This window comes from Larimichthys crocea, unplaced genomic scaffold, assembly GCF_000972845.2.
Source record: "Larimichthys crocea isolate SSNF unplaced genomic scaffold, L_crocea_2.0 scaffold239, whole genome shotgun sequence".
NCBI classification, from domain to species: Eukaryota; Metazoa; Chordata; class Actinopteri; family Sciaenidae; genus Larimichthys; species Larimichthys crocea.
Genome location: NW_020853172.1, coordinates 51,068 through 64,018, shown reverse-complemented (window position 1 = coordinate 64,018; position 12,951 = coordinate 51,068). Strand labels below are relative to the sequence as shown.

At 43.3% G+C, this 12,951-nt stretch overlaps 1 protein-coding gene across 5 annotated transcripts in view; it reads left to right on the top strand.

The window, feature by feature from the left end:
* Positions 1-760: 760 nt before the first annotated feature.
* rtn4a (reticulon 4a) overlaps positions 761-12,951 on the top strand; it is a 28,997-nt gene continuing 16,806 nt past the window's right edge. Inside the window, exons 1-3 of one of the 5 annotated variants that reach the window (XM_019262769.2) lie at positions 761-1,607; positions 9,233-9,286; positions 10,805-12,682. In XM_019262769.2, the coding sequence (XP_019118314.1) occupies positions 980-1,607; positions 9,233-9,286; positions 10,805-12,682 (2,560 nt within the window). In that variant the 5' untranslated portion in view covers positions 761-979. Of the gene's footprint in view, positions 1,608-7,045; positions 7,085-9,232; positions 9,287-10,804; positions 12,683-12,951 lie in introns of all 5 variants that reach the window. The other 4 variants (XM_010749863.3, XM_010749864.3, XM_010749865.3 and 1 more) reach the window with 4 other exon arrangements.

Sequence of the window (12,951 nt, the reverse complement as noted above, 5' to 3'; positions counted from 1 at the left end):
GCTTTAATTTGCATAATACTTTTCGTACCCTCTGAGCATGAGAACTGAGAACAACGTGTTGCTGCTGGTCCAAGTTCAGCCGGGACTTTTGTTGCATGTCCCCTCACTTCCCCCTTAAAATCTTAAAAGTTTTAATGCAGTTTTTCAAGATTTTAACGCAATCAAATAATACTTTAAAAGCACTTTAAAGTATGAGTTTTACTGGAGTATTACTGTACATATATTTTGAGTTGAGTATGGCTAGATTTACTGAGGCAAAAATTCTGAATACTTCTTCCAGTACTGCTTGTCTTTGTGTGACATGTGTGTTGGTGCTGGTCCAAGTTCAGCCAGGACTGTTGTTGCATGTCTCTCCCCTCACTTCAAGTTTTAATGCAGGTTTTCAAGATATTAACGCAATCAGAAGCACTTTAAAGTATGAGTTTTACTGGAGTATTACTAGGTTTACTGAGGTGAAATCTGTGAATACTTCTTCCAGTACTGCTTGTCTTTGTGTGACATGTGTTAAAGTGAGCTGGCTGTGAATAGCAGGAGGAGTTGGTGTAAAAAAAAAGAAGGAGTATGTTAAAGTTATGTAAAAACTGCCCCGCTGGAGGAGCAGTTATATCAGAACAGGCTGAACTGTGCTCTAAATTTTTAGAGCTGGTTTAAATAGAGGTCTCACGTTACGCCCCCTTGCTCCGCTTTGGGCCGCTCTGATTGGCCACACCTGGTGTCACTCAAGGGTTAAGCCGCAGGTGATTGGTCCGTGGAGTTCCCCTCGTCTCCTTCTAAACTTCGCAGTGTCCATCTGAGACTCGGGTCCGACTCGGAGTAACTGTCGTGTGGCGCACTTGTTCAACTTCGGTCCGGTGTCAGAAGCAGACGAACCGGAGGAAGTTACCGGCTCGGTTTCATTAGCAAGGACGTTTGTTTAAAGGAGCCCGACAGTTTACCGGATCTGAAACTTTTTTCCCTTCAGGAGACAGTTTTTTTGAAAATGGCAGACGGCGTGGAGCATGAAGTCTCTACCACCACTCCTATGTTCAGTGAGGAGGTGCACCACTACCAGGCCGAGCCGGAACCCGAGCTGGAACCCGAGCTGGAGAAGCCCAAACAAGACCTCTTCAGCTTGGATGATATTGTGGACTTGGTCGGCGGGGCTCAGGACGCTTTGGACCGGCACATAGCTGAAGATAGTGCGCAACAAGAGTCCACAGACACTTCCTCCGCTCCACCAGAGGACCTAGTAACGTTATTAGAGCCTGTCCACGTACCGGAGCCAGAACCAGAGGTAAAGGAACCAGAGCCAGAGCCAGAACCTGAAGTGGAGACTGCCATCCCAGACTCCACCACCTTCTCTTTTGTTCCTGAACCCCCCACAGTTGTCGAGGAGCCCGAAGTAGTCGCCCCTAAAGCCGAACCGGAGATTATAAAGCTCGTACCAGAGCCACAGGCTGCTCCCGAGCCAGAACCAGAACCAGAACCAGAACCAGAGCCAGAGCCAGAACCTCCTGCCCCGGTGAACGACGCCCTCCCAGTGGCTGAACCCCGGAAAGCAGCCCCAGCCCCCGCAGAGGCAGCAGAGCAACCTGCGGTGACAGAGGAAGCACCGGCTCCAGCATCTTGTGAGTATTTAACACGATAAATGAAAGCAGGGGCGAGTTTTTTATCGATTTAATACGATTAATAAACATAATATTTAATTATCAGCGAGTGAACTGTAGTTAAATTAAATATTTTTTACGGTATTTCTCCATCAAAGCAGCCGGGTTAGCTTTGTGTGTCCACACCGCCGACATGCAGATCAGATTTCTGACTTTTTAATCAGGTTTAACCAACTTTTATTCACCAGAACACGTTTAAATCTTATAAAACATTTTATATTTTTATATTTTTTTTGTTTTTAATATGTATTCAGTCCAGTCACGGTGCGAGTTAGCCAGGTTTAGCGAGGCTAGTGATGCTACCCTGAGGCGGCGGCGGAGGGAGGTGGTGGTGGTGGAGGTTTAGCGGATGGTCGTCCATCCTGAAGCCGAGCTGAATGTTTGACAGCCGGGGGTGAAAACTAGTTTTATCCGCCCTTTTTGTGTGCTAAGGTGTTAGCATGTTAGCTCCGGTTTTTTTGCTGTGTTGTAGTAGAGAGATGCGGCCCACCTGTTTTTTTTAATTTGACAAATAAACTGCAACTGTTGACTGCATGAGCTGGCGATTTTTGAATTTATTGTTCTATTAACAACTCCCTCACCTTAACCTAACATCAGTTATGTGTTTTTTTTAATGTAATATCGGCGAATTTATCGATTTAGTTATGTGTGTGTGTGTGTGCGGTGTGTCATTAATCGAGCGGCGGCCCCCCATCTGCTCTAACGGCTGCCTAACGGCTGTTGGTAGCCGAGTTCCATTATCGGACAACGGCTCTTTTTTTAAAAAATAAAAATAAATAAATGTCAGTTTAAGCACAAAACAATAAAAAAAACACTTAAGATGCTTAATTAGGTGTAAAGCTTTAAATCTGGGTGTAATGTTTTCGTTTTGTTGGACAAGTCAAGTCAAGGGTTGACTTACGCGCTAACGCTATGACATGATGTTTATTAACCGGTGGTGATTTATGTTATAAGACGATTTTTTTAAGGTGGATTTATACATATACATATATATATATCTGACAGCATGTTGTCCGATAATGGAAGCCCGTTAGCACAGCACAGCACAGCAGCGGTGTGTACCAAAGCTGTAGCCCCAGCGATTAGTCACAACAAAGGAATCCGCTCTGCGTCCACTCCCTGTCTGCTTCCCAAACGTTTCCATGCTACCAGCCCTCGCGTCAACGCCTTAAATCCGCGCTGTGTTTCTTTTATTCTGTGTTTCCAGTCATTCAGCCGCACACCCCTCTCCCTTCTCATCATCTACACCCAAACCAACACCCTAAAAAAACAAAAACAATCTAGGCTAAAGAGGCCTGTGAGCCTGCCTCCATGTGTCCTCACTGCTCTGGATGCTCTTCAAGTGGCTTTTTGTTGTTGTTATGTTTGGACTAATTTCAGGAAGAGCTGTTGTTGTTGTTGTTGTTGTTGTTGGGATGTAGCAGATAGCAGGTAAGCAGCAGGCCCTGTCTCCCTCCTCCAGCCATAGGGAAGCAGAGAGGCAGGGTGGGGCTGCTTTGGCAAGGCCCACTGATGGAGGTGGATAAACCAGGAGCTCCAGTTAAAGCATGCAGTCACCAGTCTAAACAAAGACACATTTTCTCCACCTTGTAACACAGATTACAGTCTGAGTTCATCTTTTTTTTAATGCTTGTTAATGGTGATCTGATTTGTTTTTTTAAATTCTGGTTATATATATAATTGGATTTTATCTCGCAGTGTTGTTAAGTTCTGCCCGAATCGAATGACATAACAAGTCAAATGTGTTGATTTTTCGTTTTTCTCATGTGGGGATTTGTTCTTTGTCTCGTGTGACAGTAAAGAAGACGTTAACTTGAGCTTCAGGAAATGTGACCCAGCATTTTCTTTAGTTTTTTTTAACTATTTTCTGGCTTTTTTTATAGAGGAAATGATTAATTTAGAAAATGACGTGGATGCCGTCTCTGTGACGTCACCTACAGGTTGTCGGACCTGGCTGATTCAAAAATGAGCAAAGACGAGATTTGTGGGTGCAGCCGGTTTCTCAAACAAGCCACCTGTAACAACACCTACATATCAATCAAAGCGTCCACGCTCTTAATCCTGCATAACTTTAAGCCTTAATATAATGTGAACAGGTGAGTTGTATATAAATTCACCCTCAGTACAGTTGTCATGAACGGGGAAATTAGCTACAGAGACCAAAACTGTTTTTTGTACCAGGCTGTAAACATGTTTGTTTCTGCATTGTAACATGGGGACTCACTTCTGGAGCCAGCCTCAAGTGGACTTTTAAGAAACTGCAGTTTTTTGGCACTTGGAAAATAATCATTAGTTGCAGCTCCGACAGCGAACTCTGTAACCTGTCGTTAAATATTTGCCAGATTGGTAATTGTTATTTTTTTTACTTATTTGTTTATCAAAAAATTCCTTAAATATAAATCTGTCCAGTTTTAGACTCTTTGAATTGGGCATATTTGAAGACTTTGGCTTCTTTTGTTAAATTTAAAAAGAGTTTGGGAGGAAAGCGTGTGAAGAGCTATAACATCATTATTTAAGTGAACATTTGAACAAAGATGATAAACATTTGATGGTTCCAGCTTCTCAAATACTTACTTACTTGCTTTAAACGTTTAAAAATGTCACCACAACATTGTCTGTGCTAACAATGAAGAGGATTTCACATCCTTGTCACCCTAAAAAAAGTGTTTGAAGGGAGCTTTCGTCCCCGTCAGACGGTGTGACTGACAGGCTGCCTAATCGTCCGGGGCTCGGCGAATCACCGTCGGCCTACATCTTATTTTTGGGTCACCTACATCCGTCAGTGTGTGCTTGTGAAGAGCTTGTGATGTGGTCAGGTGGATTAGACGGAGAGGGGAGATGTCAGACGCACCGTTGCGGAGGCTTACAGCTCAGTGTTGTTGTTTTTCCTCTGTATCCTGGTGAAGGCTGCATTAAAGTGGGGTTAAGTGCTTCAGAGGCGGACCCCTCCGCCCAGACCAGCGACACCAGGCTTGTGTCTGTTGTTCTGGCTCTGCCAACACAGCAACTGGCTTTGAACGTCCTGAATGTGACGAGAACCACATGTTAATCTGTTTTAAATCTCGCCTCTTATCGCCGTGATAAGTGCAGATTTCCAGAGCCGCGTGGTGAAAGATGATATTCAACCACGTTGTGCTGATGCATCATTTTGATGCTGATTTCAGGGCGTTAACGCTGTTCTGAGTGACATTTAATGTGTAAATATTATGATTTTTATCGGCCAAGGACCAGAAAATGTGTATTTTCACATACGTGAATGACAATGTCGAGTAAAAATCTGTTTATTTTTTATTTCAGGGGCTGTTAAAATTTTTAAAGCTAAAACAGTTTGTCACTTGATAGAATTTATCATTTACAGGCAAAAAAATAAATAGTGTCAAATATTTAGTTTCCTGTAGACTTTCTTTCTTTGTCCTCCTGTAGGGAGCGATATACAGGTTTACGGGCGTGGCCGATACATAATGGGTTAATTATAGTAATAATTTTGATAGGCTTCATGTTCTATGGAAGCCAAAGTGTGTTTTAAGGTTTAAAAAAATATATAAATTAACATTCGTTGAGTCAGAACTTGTTATTAAGTCTGATTTTTATATTTCCTTTAATACCAATGATGAGAGAAACAGATCGGTTAACATATCTGCTTTTATTTTAATTAACTATAATTGAAAGAAACATTAAACATTTGAAAAAATTGAACTGCAGCTGCTGCTTTCAGACATTAACTTCATGTCTGTGTGAAGGTACAGTATAAAGACTGGTCATGTCAGCGGTTCAGTAACAGGGTTGACGTTAGGTTTGATGTTGCTGGAGGCCGTTTTCCACTCTGTGTCCTCTCTCTGCAGGCAGGAGCAGATCTTAGTGGGTTTTTGTTAATGTTTTTTTTGCATAATTACATAACTGTGTTTGCAGCAGAGAGCTGAGTGAAATCAATTGTCTCTGCAGATATTCTGTCTGTCATTAAACTAACCAGCAGGAACTGAAGTAACCTGCTCCGGCTGGAAAACTTTTTTAGATGAAGGAGAGAGTGACGTACCTTTGGACTCGTACATTGAGTTCTTTATTTTACAAGATGGCAGCAGCAGGTGAGTTGTTGGCCTCAAGTCATATATCAGTGTCGAGCTGTGAGGCCTTCGTCGAGATACTTATAGCTCAAAGAGGAGACAAATACCTCGGCGCTTGGAGCAAGGCAGTGAAGCCTGCAATTAGAGGTTCGGATCCCAGTGGAAGGCCAGAGACTAAAAGGGACAGCTCCTGTGTGGCAGCGTGGTTGTATATAAACTGTTTTGTCATTTTCAAAATATATGGTATTTCTACTAATACTTATATATTTGAGAAGCTAGGGCCAGATAATTGTTAAATGCGACTCACGTCAGCTCAAGATTATTTAACACATTCTTCACATAAAACTTCCATGAACTTCAGTTTTCTAAATTTGTTGTTTGTAAATTTAATTAGTGGATTTTATAATTGCAACGGTTCAGCAGTCGTGTATTTCTCTACTTTGAACCGAGGACGGTAGATTAAAAATAACCTCCACGGGGTATAACATGACCAGGCTATGCTGATGACTCCATTGTTTAACCTGAACCCGACCATAGTCAGCTAAATCGAACCTCAGGTTACCCAGTCCTGACCTCAACTTCATCTGATCTTCGAGCCACCCGCCCCCCAAACATGTCAGAAGATTTAGCTGGATATTATTTGCAGCGTGTCACAGAAAAGGTTTTATTGGTTTGTTTGACAGCTTGGGGCTGAAATCCGCAGCTTTGTTATCTGTAGTCCGAAGCTGAGCGGTAACCATGAAGGTCAGAACGATCTTCTCAATGTTGAGGCGTTCAGAGATATTTCTTGTCATACTCAAATGCCGCCATTTTCTTGGATTCCCTTTTCTGTCTCTGGCACAGTGAGATGTTTGACCCCACCTGAAAAGCTCTGATTGGTCAAAAAAAATCAGAATACCTTGACCTAAGCTTCCATTATAACACATGGACGACTTTTTATTTATTTTATTTTTATTGAGCTACAGTCCAGAAACAGTTTAATGCAAATACAGGCAGGCATGATATCATTCATCTGATATTTTAAACCGCAGCTTAATTCCTTAATGCCTGCTGTAGATTTGAACCGTCTGCAGCCTGGAGAAGTGTCCATTCATGCCGGCTATGTTTAGGAGCACATGTGATGTTGAGACTAATCTGGTTACATTTGCTCATGATGGCCCAGTTAGTCTATATCTTACAGTGTGTTCATCAATAACAGGTTAACACGCTGCAGATTAAATTCAGTTTGTTTCATGCCACACACTTGCTCCCTGTAACAGATCAGGGCTTTGTATTTGGTTCACAACCCTGCTGCTGTAGTTTAATGTTAAACGTGTCTTATTGGTTCAATCCCCACAGGTTGTCGTCATGGCTGGAAAGGAAACCTCGACAGCAGAGGTAACCAAACAAAACGGCCTGATATGAAGAATCATTTCGACCGAATGATAATCAGATTATAAAATCAGCATAAATCTGTGTGACAAACTGATTCTGACGTCCGTTAAACCAATAAATTTGATAATCAACTAAAGATTGATTCATGGCGGTGATCGTCAAAGCTTGATTTCTATCCATGATATGATTAAATCTCCCATCTGCATCACAACAGCAAATATCCTGGATTATATTGACCTCACAGTGAGAGCTGCTCAAGCCTTCAGGCCACAGGTTAACTACAGTTCCCATAAAGTTTTAAGGGATGTAAACATTGCCGTGGATTCAGTAAGGACTACAACTTCCTGTTTTTTGGCTTATATATGACTACAATTTGCTAATTTTGCACCATTCGAACTGTCAGCAGTTCCTGTTTGTACGTTTACGACTACACTGCAGAGAAATATCTGTCTATGAGCAGATTTATAGGTGACTGGCGGTTCAATCCCCGGCTCCTCCGATCTACATGTCCTTGGCCAAATTGCTCCTGAAGGCTGCACCATCGTGTGTTGGCTTCCAAAAACCAATGACCAGTGGCCAGTGCCATCAGTGTATGACTGTGTATGTGGCAGTCTATTTGCCAGGATTCATGATGGACAAAGTGTAAGTCTCATTGAATCTAAAGACATGTGTATCGGTGCGTGTTCACCTGTGCAGGCTCAGTCTCACCAGCCTTACAGCACATGCATCGGTTGGTGATTCAAACTGCACAGCGGTGGAAAGGCATTCAGCTTTTCAAATGTGAACTTCTTGCTTTTCCCTGGAAACAACGTGCCGAACAGTCTTTGTGTTTTTTTTTTTTTGTAAATTTTACACCTGACGTCAGTCTGCCAGACTTTACCGCTGGAGCTGACAGCACGAATACTCACCGCCTACAGGAAGTCTCTGCTGCAACACACATCTCACACCTGGTTTATTGTCAGCCAGAGGGTTTCTCAGGTGGGAAACTTTATGACTGAGCTTAGCACTGTTTAGCTTTTGAGTTACAGGGATGCTGAAACTAGAGTTGAGCTGAGGACTCTTGAATCTGACTGAAATGCCCTCGTTGTTTGATGGATTATTATTTGTTTATTTTGTTTTTTCAGGGTTCATATATTTTTTTATAGGGCTTTACTGCATGTACAAAGAAAAACAAATACTATTCTAATTATTTTTATTGGATTTGATGCTGACTGGGTCCCTGGATTTTGACAGGCAGCTGCAGATTGTGACTATAATCCACCAAAAGCTGTTTCTGGATAAGTCTGGCTCGAAAAATAGTGCCATGTAGTTTGAGAGTTTTTATCCTTATCCTTTGTCCTCCTTTGCCCTCACACTGGATTTTTTTTTTTTTAGCGTCCTGTTATATGCAGTTAATAAAATAAAATTTACTTTGGTTACAGCCACAGAAACATCTTCAGCCTGCAGCCTTTTAACCGTCTGCGCTTCAGAGTGTCCAAAGTTTTGGCAACGTCGCAGATAAAATCACTGAAGCCATGTTGACGTGTCAGAATGCACAGCGGTTATGCCAAAGCATTGAAAGTATTTGTCGTACAACACGTTCACGTTGACAACTTTAAACCGTGTGTGTTTATCACTGTGTTCCCCCTCTTGTTGCTTCCTTCTGTCAAGCTGAAGATTACACAGCCACTTCCTCCTTCCAAAGAGGAAATTCTTTCTCTTGCATCATGGCAGCTGCCTCTCTTTGCTTTTCGGTCTTCGTTTCTTTCTTTATAGCAAACAGACGTCCGGTCTTACCAAATGAAACCTCGTGCCTTGAACAAAAGTTCACGTACCTGGGAGAACAAGTTGACTAAACTATGTAAACATACAGTATCTCCTTCAACGTATTACAACTGTTTTCATGCTCTGGGTTTCACTCCCAGCTTTCTGTGCTAACTGTAATAACAGTATTATGAAACTAGGTTGAGAACACCCTACAGGCACCCGTGTGTCCCCCTTTTGGTTCACTTTAACTACGCTGTAGCTGTGATTAAGGCGTCCCAGCTGAGAGTTTCTTACAAATATGTGAATAAAGACGATATCTATCTGTCGCTTTCCCCGGTCTTTCTCTTCTGGGCTTACTTGCTGACTAAATCTCCTTTCCGCTGCTTTCTCTTGTTTCTTCCACAGATGTACCTTCTCCTTCTAAAGCTCAGCCTCATCCTCTGATGCAATTCCCTACAGGCAAGTTCTCTCTGCTCGCTGTTTTCCCCTGACCTCCTCATTTATTTTCTTTCACCACTTCTTTAGTTCACAACCCGTTTGTCATTTGAGTGGCAAAAATAACCCATTGCATGTAAGAAGCGGTAGATTTTTGTCACCTGTTATTATAACATTGATGTAGGATGCTTGTGGATCCGTACAGAGTATCTTTGAAACACTAAAACTAACGTTTGACTTTGCTTGTGTTTGTGCTGCATTGTGACTCACATGTGATTGTTGCCGTAGTGTAGATTGACATGAACTTACATGAATAGTTTTAGAAGAATAATGATTCACCTCATTGATTGACAGGCCTGGAAACGATATCAGTGTTTGTAGAACTACTTCATTATATTAAAAAAAAAAAGGCCTTTGAGAGGAATCATTATCTATCGTCACTTAACAATATGCGTTTGTTTGACACACTGGGCATGATTTATTGCCACCAGACCTGGGGCAAAAGATTATTTACCACCAGGCATAAAACCGGTGTGGTAGACCGACCACCAGACAAATGCTGCCAAATCCTGACTGTTGAACATCTCCTGCTCTCTGCGTTTATTGTGGTCCTGTTATGATTTAAAAATAAATAAATAAATTAAAGCTATAAATGTAAAAAGTGTCCTGAAGACAAAGAAGTTTCCTTTCTGTGCTTTTTATAGGATCTCATTGTTCGTTTAGCTTATGCATTTACCTCATAAATTTGATTGCTGAGAACTGAAAATGGGGCAACGTTACTTGAACTCAAATAGGGCAACAACTGGTCTCACTTTTGCCAGACACATTTCAGTAGACATCATAAAAGTTAACTTTTAAGTTAATAATAAAACAGTCCAGTGTAAAAGTGACTTTAGTCTGTCATTTGCTGACTGGACTGTGGTGGAGGTGTGGTGCATCAAGATCTTGGCGGATAACCACAACCACCAGATGATTATCTGTATTTTCTCCTTCAGTTTTCACCTACTGCACACTACAATATAGTGAACGATTAACAGACGTTCAGGGTGCATTCACCTAGACTTCCACTTCCAAATGTATAGTTAAGATAATGTAGTTTTGACTACAACTTGAATGATTGTTGAACAGTTACGTTGCCTCTCTACTAGGCTCAGTTTAAGCAAGTAAGCCCTATTTCCACATTCAAGCAATTAATGTGGTGAGTAAGATGTGTTTACTGGTATCTTGTAAGAGAAATTGACTAACTGCACACCAGATCTTGAGAATAAATATTGCTGCACTGATCTGTATAGGTTTAAAAGTTACTGTGGTCAGGTGTGGCCTGTACCTTTTTGTAGATGTAGAGTTATATTACAGCGCAGTGGTTTGGCATTTGTCAGTCATTTATCAAACTGTGTGAACTGTCTACCAGCCACAGTCAATATTTTAGCAGCACTTGTCTGGTCCTAATAGTTTTCCCCAGGTTTGGTGGGCACTGTAAGGAATGGAGTATGTCTTTGATATGTGCTGTATTGCATTCTCCCTCCTCCCTCTCTACTCAAGCACTTGGGCAGAAGGGTGATTCCCCTGCTCCCATCTCTCCTCTCTCCCCTCTTCACTCCCCCGACTCTCTGGAGGAGCTCTCTCTGACCGAGAGTCCCAACCAGCCCCCTACTTTGGGATCTGCTGCACCTTTGGGCTCCTTCTCCACTGAACCCCCCACTACTCAGTCCAAGGACATGCCTTGGGCGGGTGAAGAGGGTGACTCTGGACCAGGTCGTAGTAAGAATAAGGAAGACCTTCTAGATCCGTTAGCTGGTCCCTACCTGAGTTTAGGGAAAGACCCAGGGCCTCATAATCCGTGTGAAGACAGCGGAGTTTCCTTTTCACCTGAGGAGAAGCTGGTTAGCTCAGCCAGGTCCTCCACTGGCCCTTCCCCCATGAATCCCCAGATGATGGTCCCTGAGTCTCACCTTGCCTCCTCTAACCCAACAGAGCACTGGGATTCACCATTCCTAGCATCTCAAGACAACTCCAAGGTCTCCATGGATAACTTCTCCAAGGACACAGCTCCAATTAGCTCTTCCAGGTATGAGCAAGACCTGCATGGCAACCAGTCTGATGAAGATGATGACCTGATGTACGAAGTGAAGAAGAATAATAACCCATTTGAGGGCTATTCCCCACTGGCGGACAGTGGCTACTCCCATTTTGGAGACTCCAAGTCCGACAGCAGGGCCTCAAAAATGTCTGAGAGTCCCACTCCAGATCTGGTCCAGTATGGCCAGACTGGAGATTCCCAGGAAAGCCCACCATCTTTCTTGGATGAGGGGAAAACATTTGAGACAAGCAAGATGGCCGCTGACTCGCTCATGCAGTCAGTGAATCAGTTCTCATCTCATCTGAAAGATGATGATGATGATGAAGAGGAAGAGGATTCTGCTCTGCCACCGTCGCTTCCAGACATCCTGAAGTCTTCTCCACTCAACCCTGACAAAATCGACTCTGGCTCCTCAGAGGGAAGCCCGGAGGAACAGAGTCCCATTCTTGAACGGAGGATGATGGAGTCACCCAACCCTCCAATCAATCTGTCTGCTAACAACCCATTTGCCTTTGACGCTAAAGTGTCCCTGCTGAAGGAGATGACTGAGGAGATGGAAGTGAGAGCAGCCGACAAAGTAAAAGTCGAAGACGACAAAAGCTTTGGTGCATTTGATCTTGTTAAAGAGGCTGAGGAGACCACCCCCACTAAGGTCAAAGAAGATGAACCTGTCAAGATCGAGCAGAAAGATTGGTTTTCAAGCCATGATTCTCCCAAAATGACGGAAAAGTTTGAGCCACTTGACTTCCAGAGCAAAAAGACCCCTGCAGAGGAGTCGGATTCAGAATCGCCGACTGCAGACTCGCTGTCTCCAGTCCTGGAAGCCATGGCCAAGAACCCCGCCAGCTTCCAGGTGGAAACGGAGAAGAAGGACCTGACGATGGAGATGGAGGAACCAGAAGTGGCAGAGGAGGTCTCAGAGCATGAGGTCTCCTCTGAGGAGTTTGAGTTCATTGAGCGACCACCCAGGGGCGTCATCGACGAGTTTCTTGAGGCTCTGGATACTTCCAAGTTTGCCTCTTCCAAGCCCCCAGAGATCCCCATGGATGATGAAGATCTGAGCTTTGAGCAGAAAGATGTGGCTCCAGTGTCTGCTCCAACTCTGACAAATGTAGCCCCTGAGATCGAAGAAGAGGCTCCAAGTCAGAGCTCCTATCGCCTCCTCACCCAGGCTTCCCCCCAAAAGAGCAAGGCAGAGCTGGAGAAGCTTGACATTCAGCAGCCCCCACCCCAACCTCTGGTCACCCATTCCCCTGTCCACAAACCAGAAGAGGTGGTCGCTAAGAAGAGCCCGGAAGGCGGCAAAGTGTTTAAGATGCCAAACGTGAACATAAGAGCAGGTAAAATAAACCAGTTCCGGCATGGAAACCACCCCCCACCCCCCACATCCTCCTCAGTTTTCACTGGCGCTTCCATGTTCATCGGCATAATTTTCATCTTCACTCTTTTGTTCTCCTCAGTTATTTTCTCCCAAACAACCAACCAACCAACCAGCAGCCAGTATTTCCTTTAGCTCCCATCACCTTCTCCTTTACTGTTCTTCCCTTTTCTTGCATCATTCCTTTTTCTTTTATTTGCATTTGCTTTAAAAAATAACCCTTGCATTTAG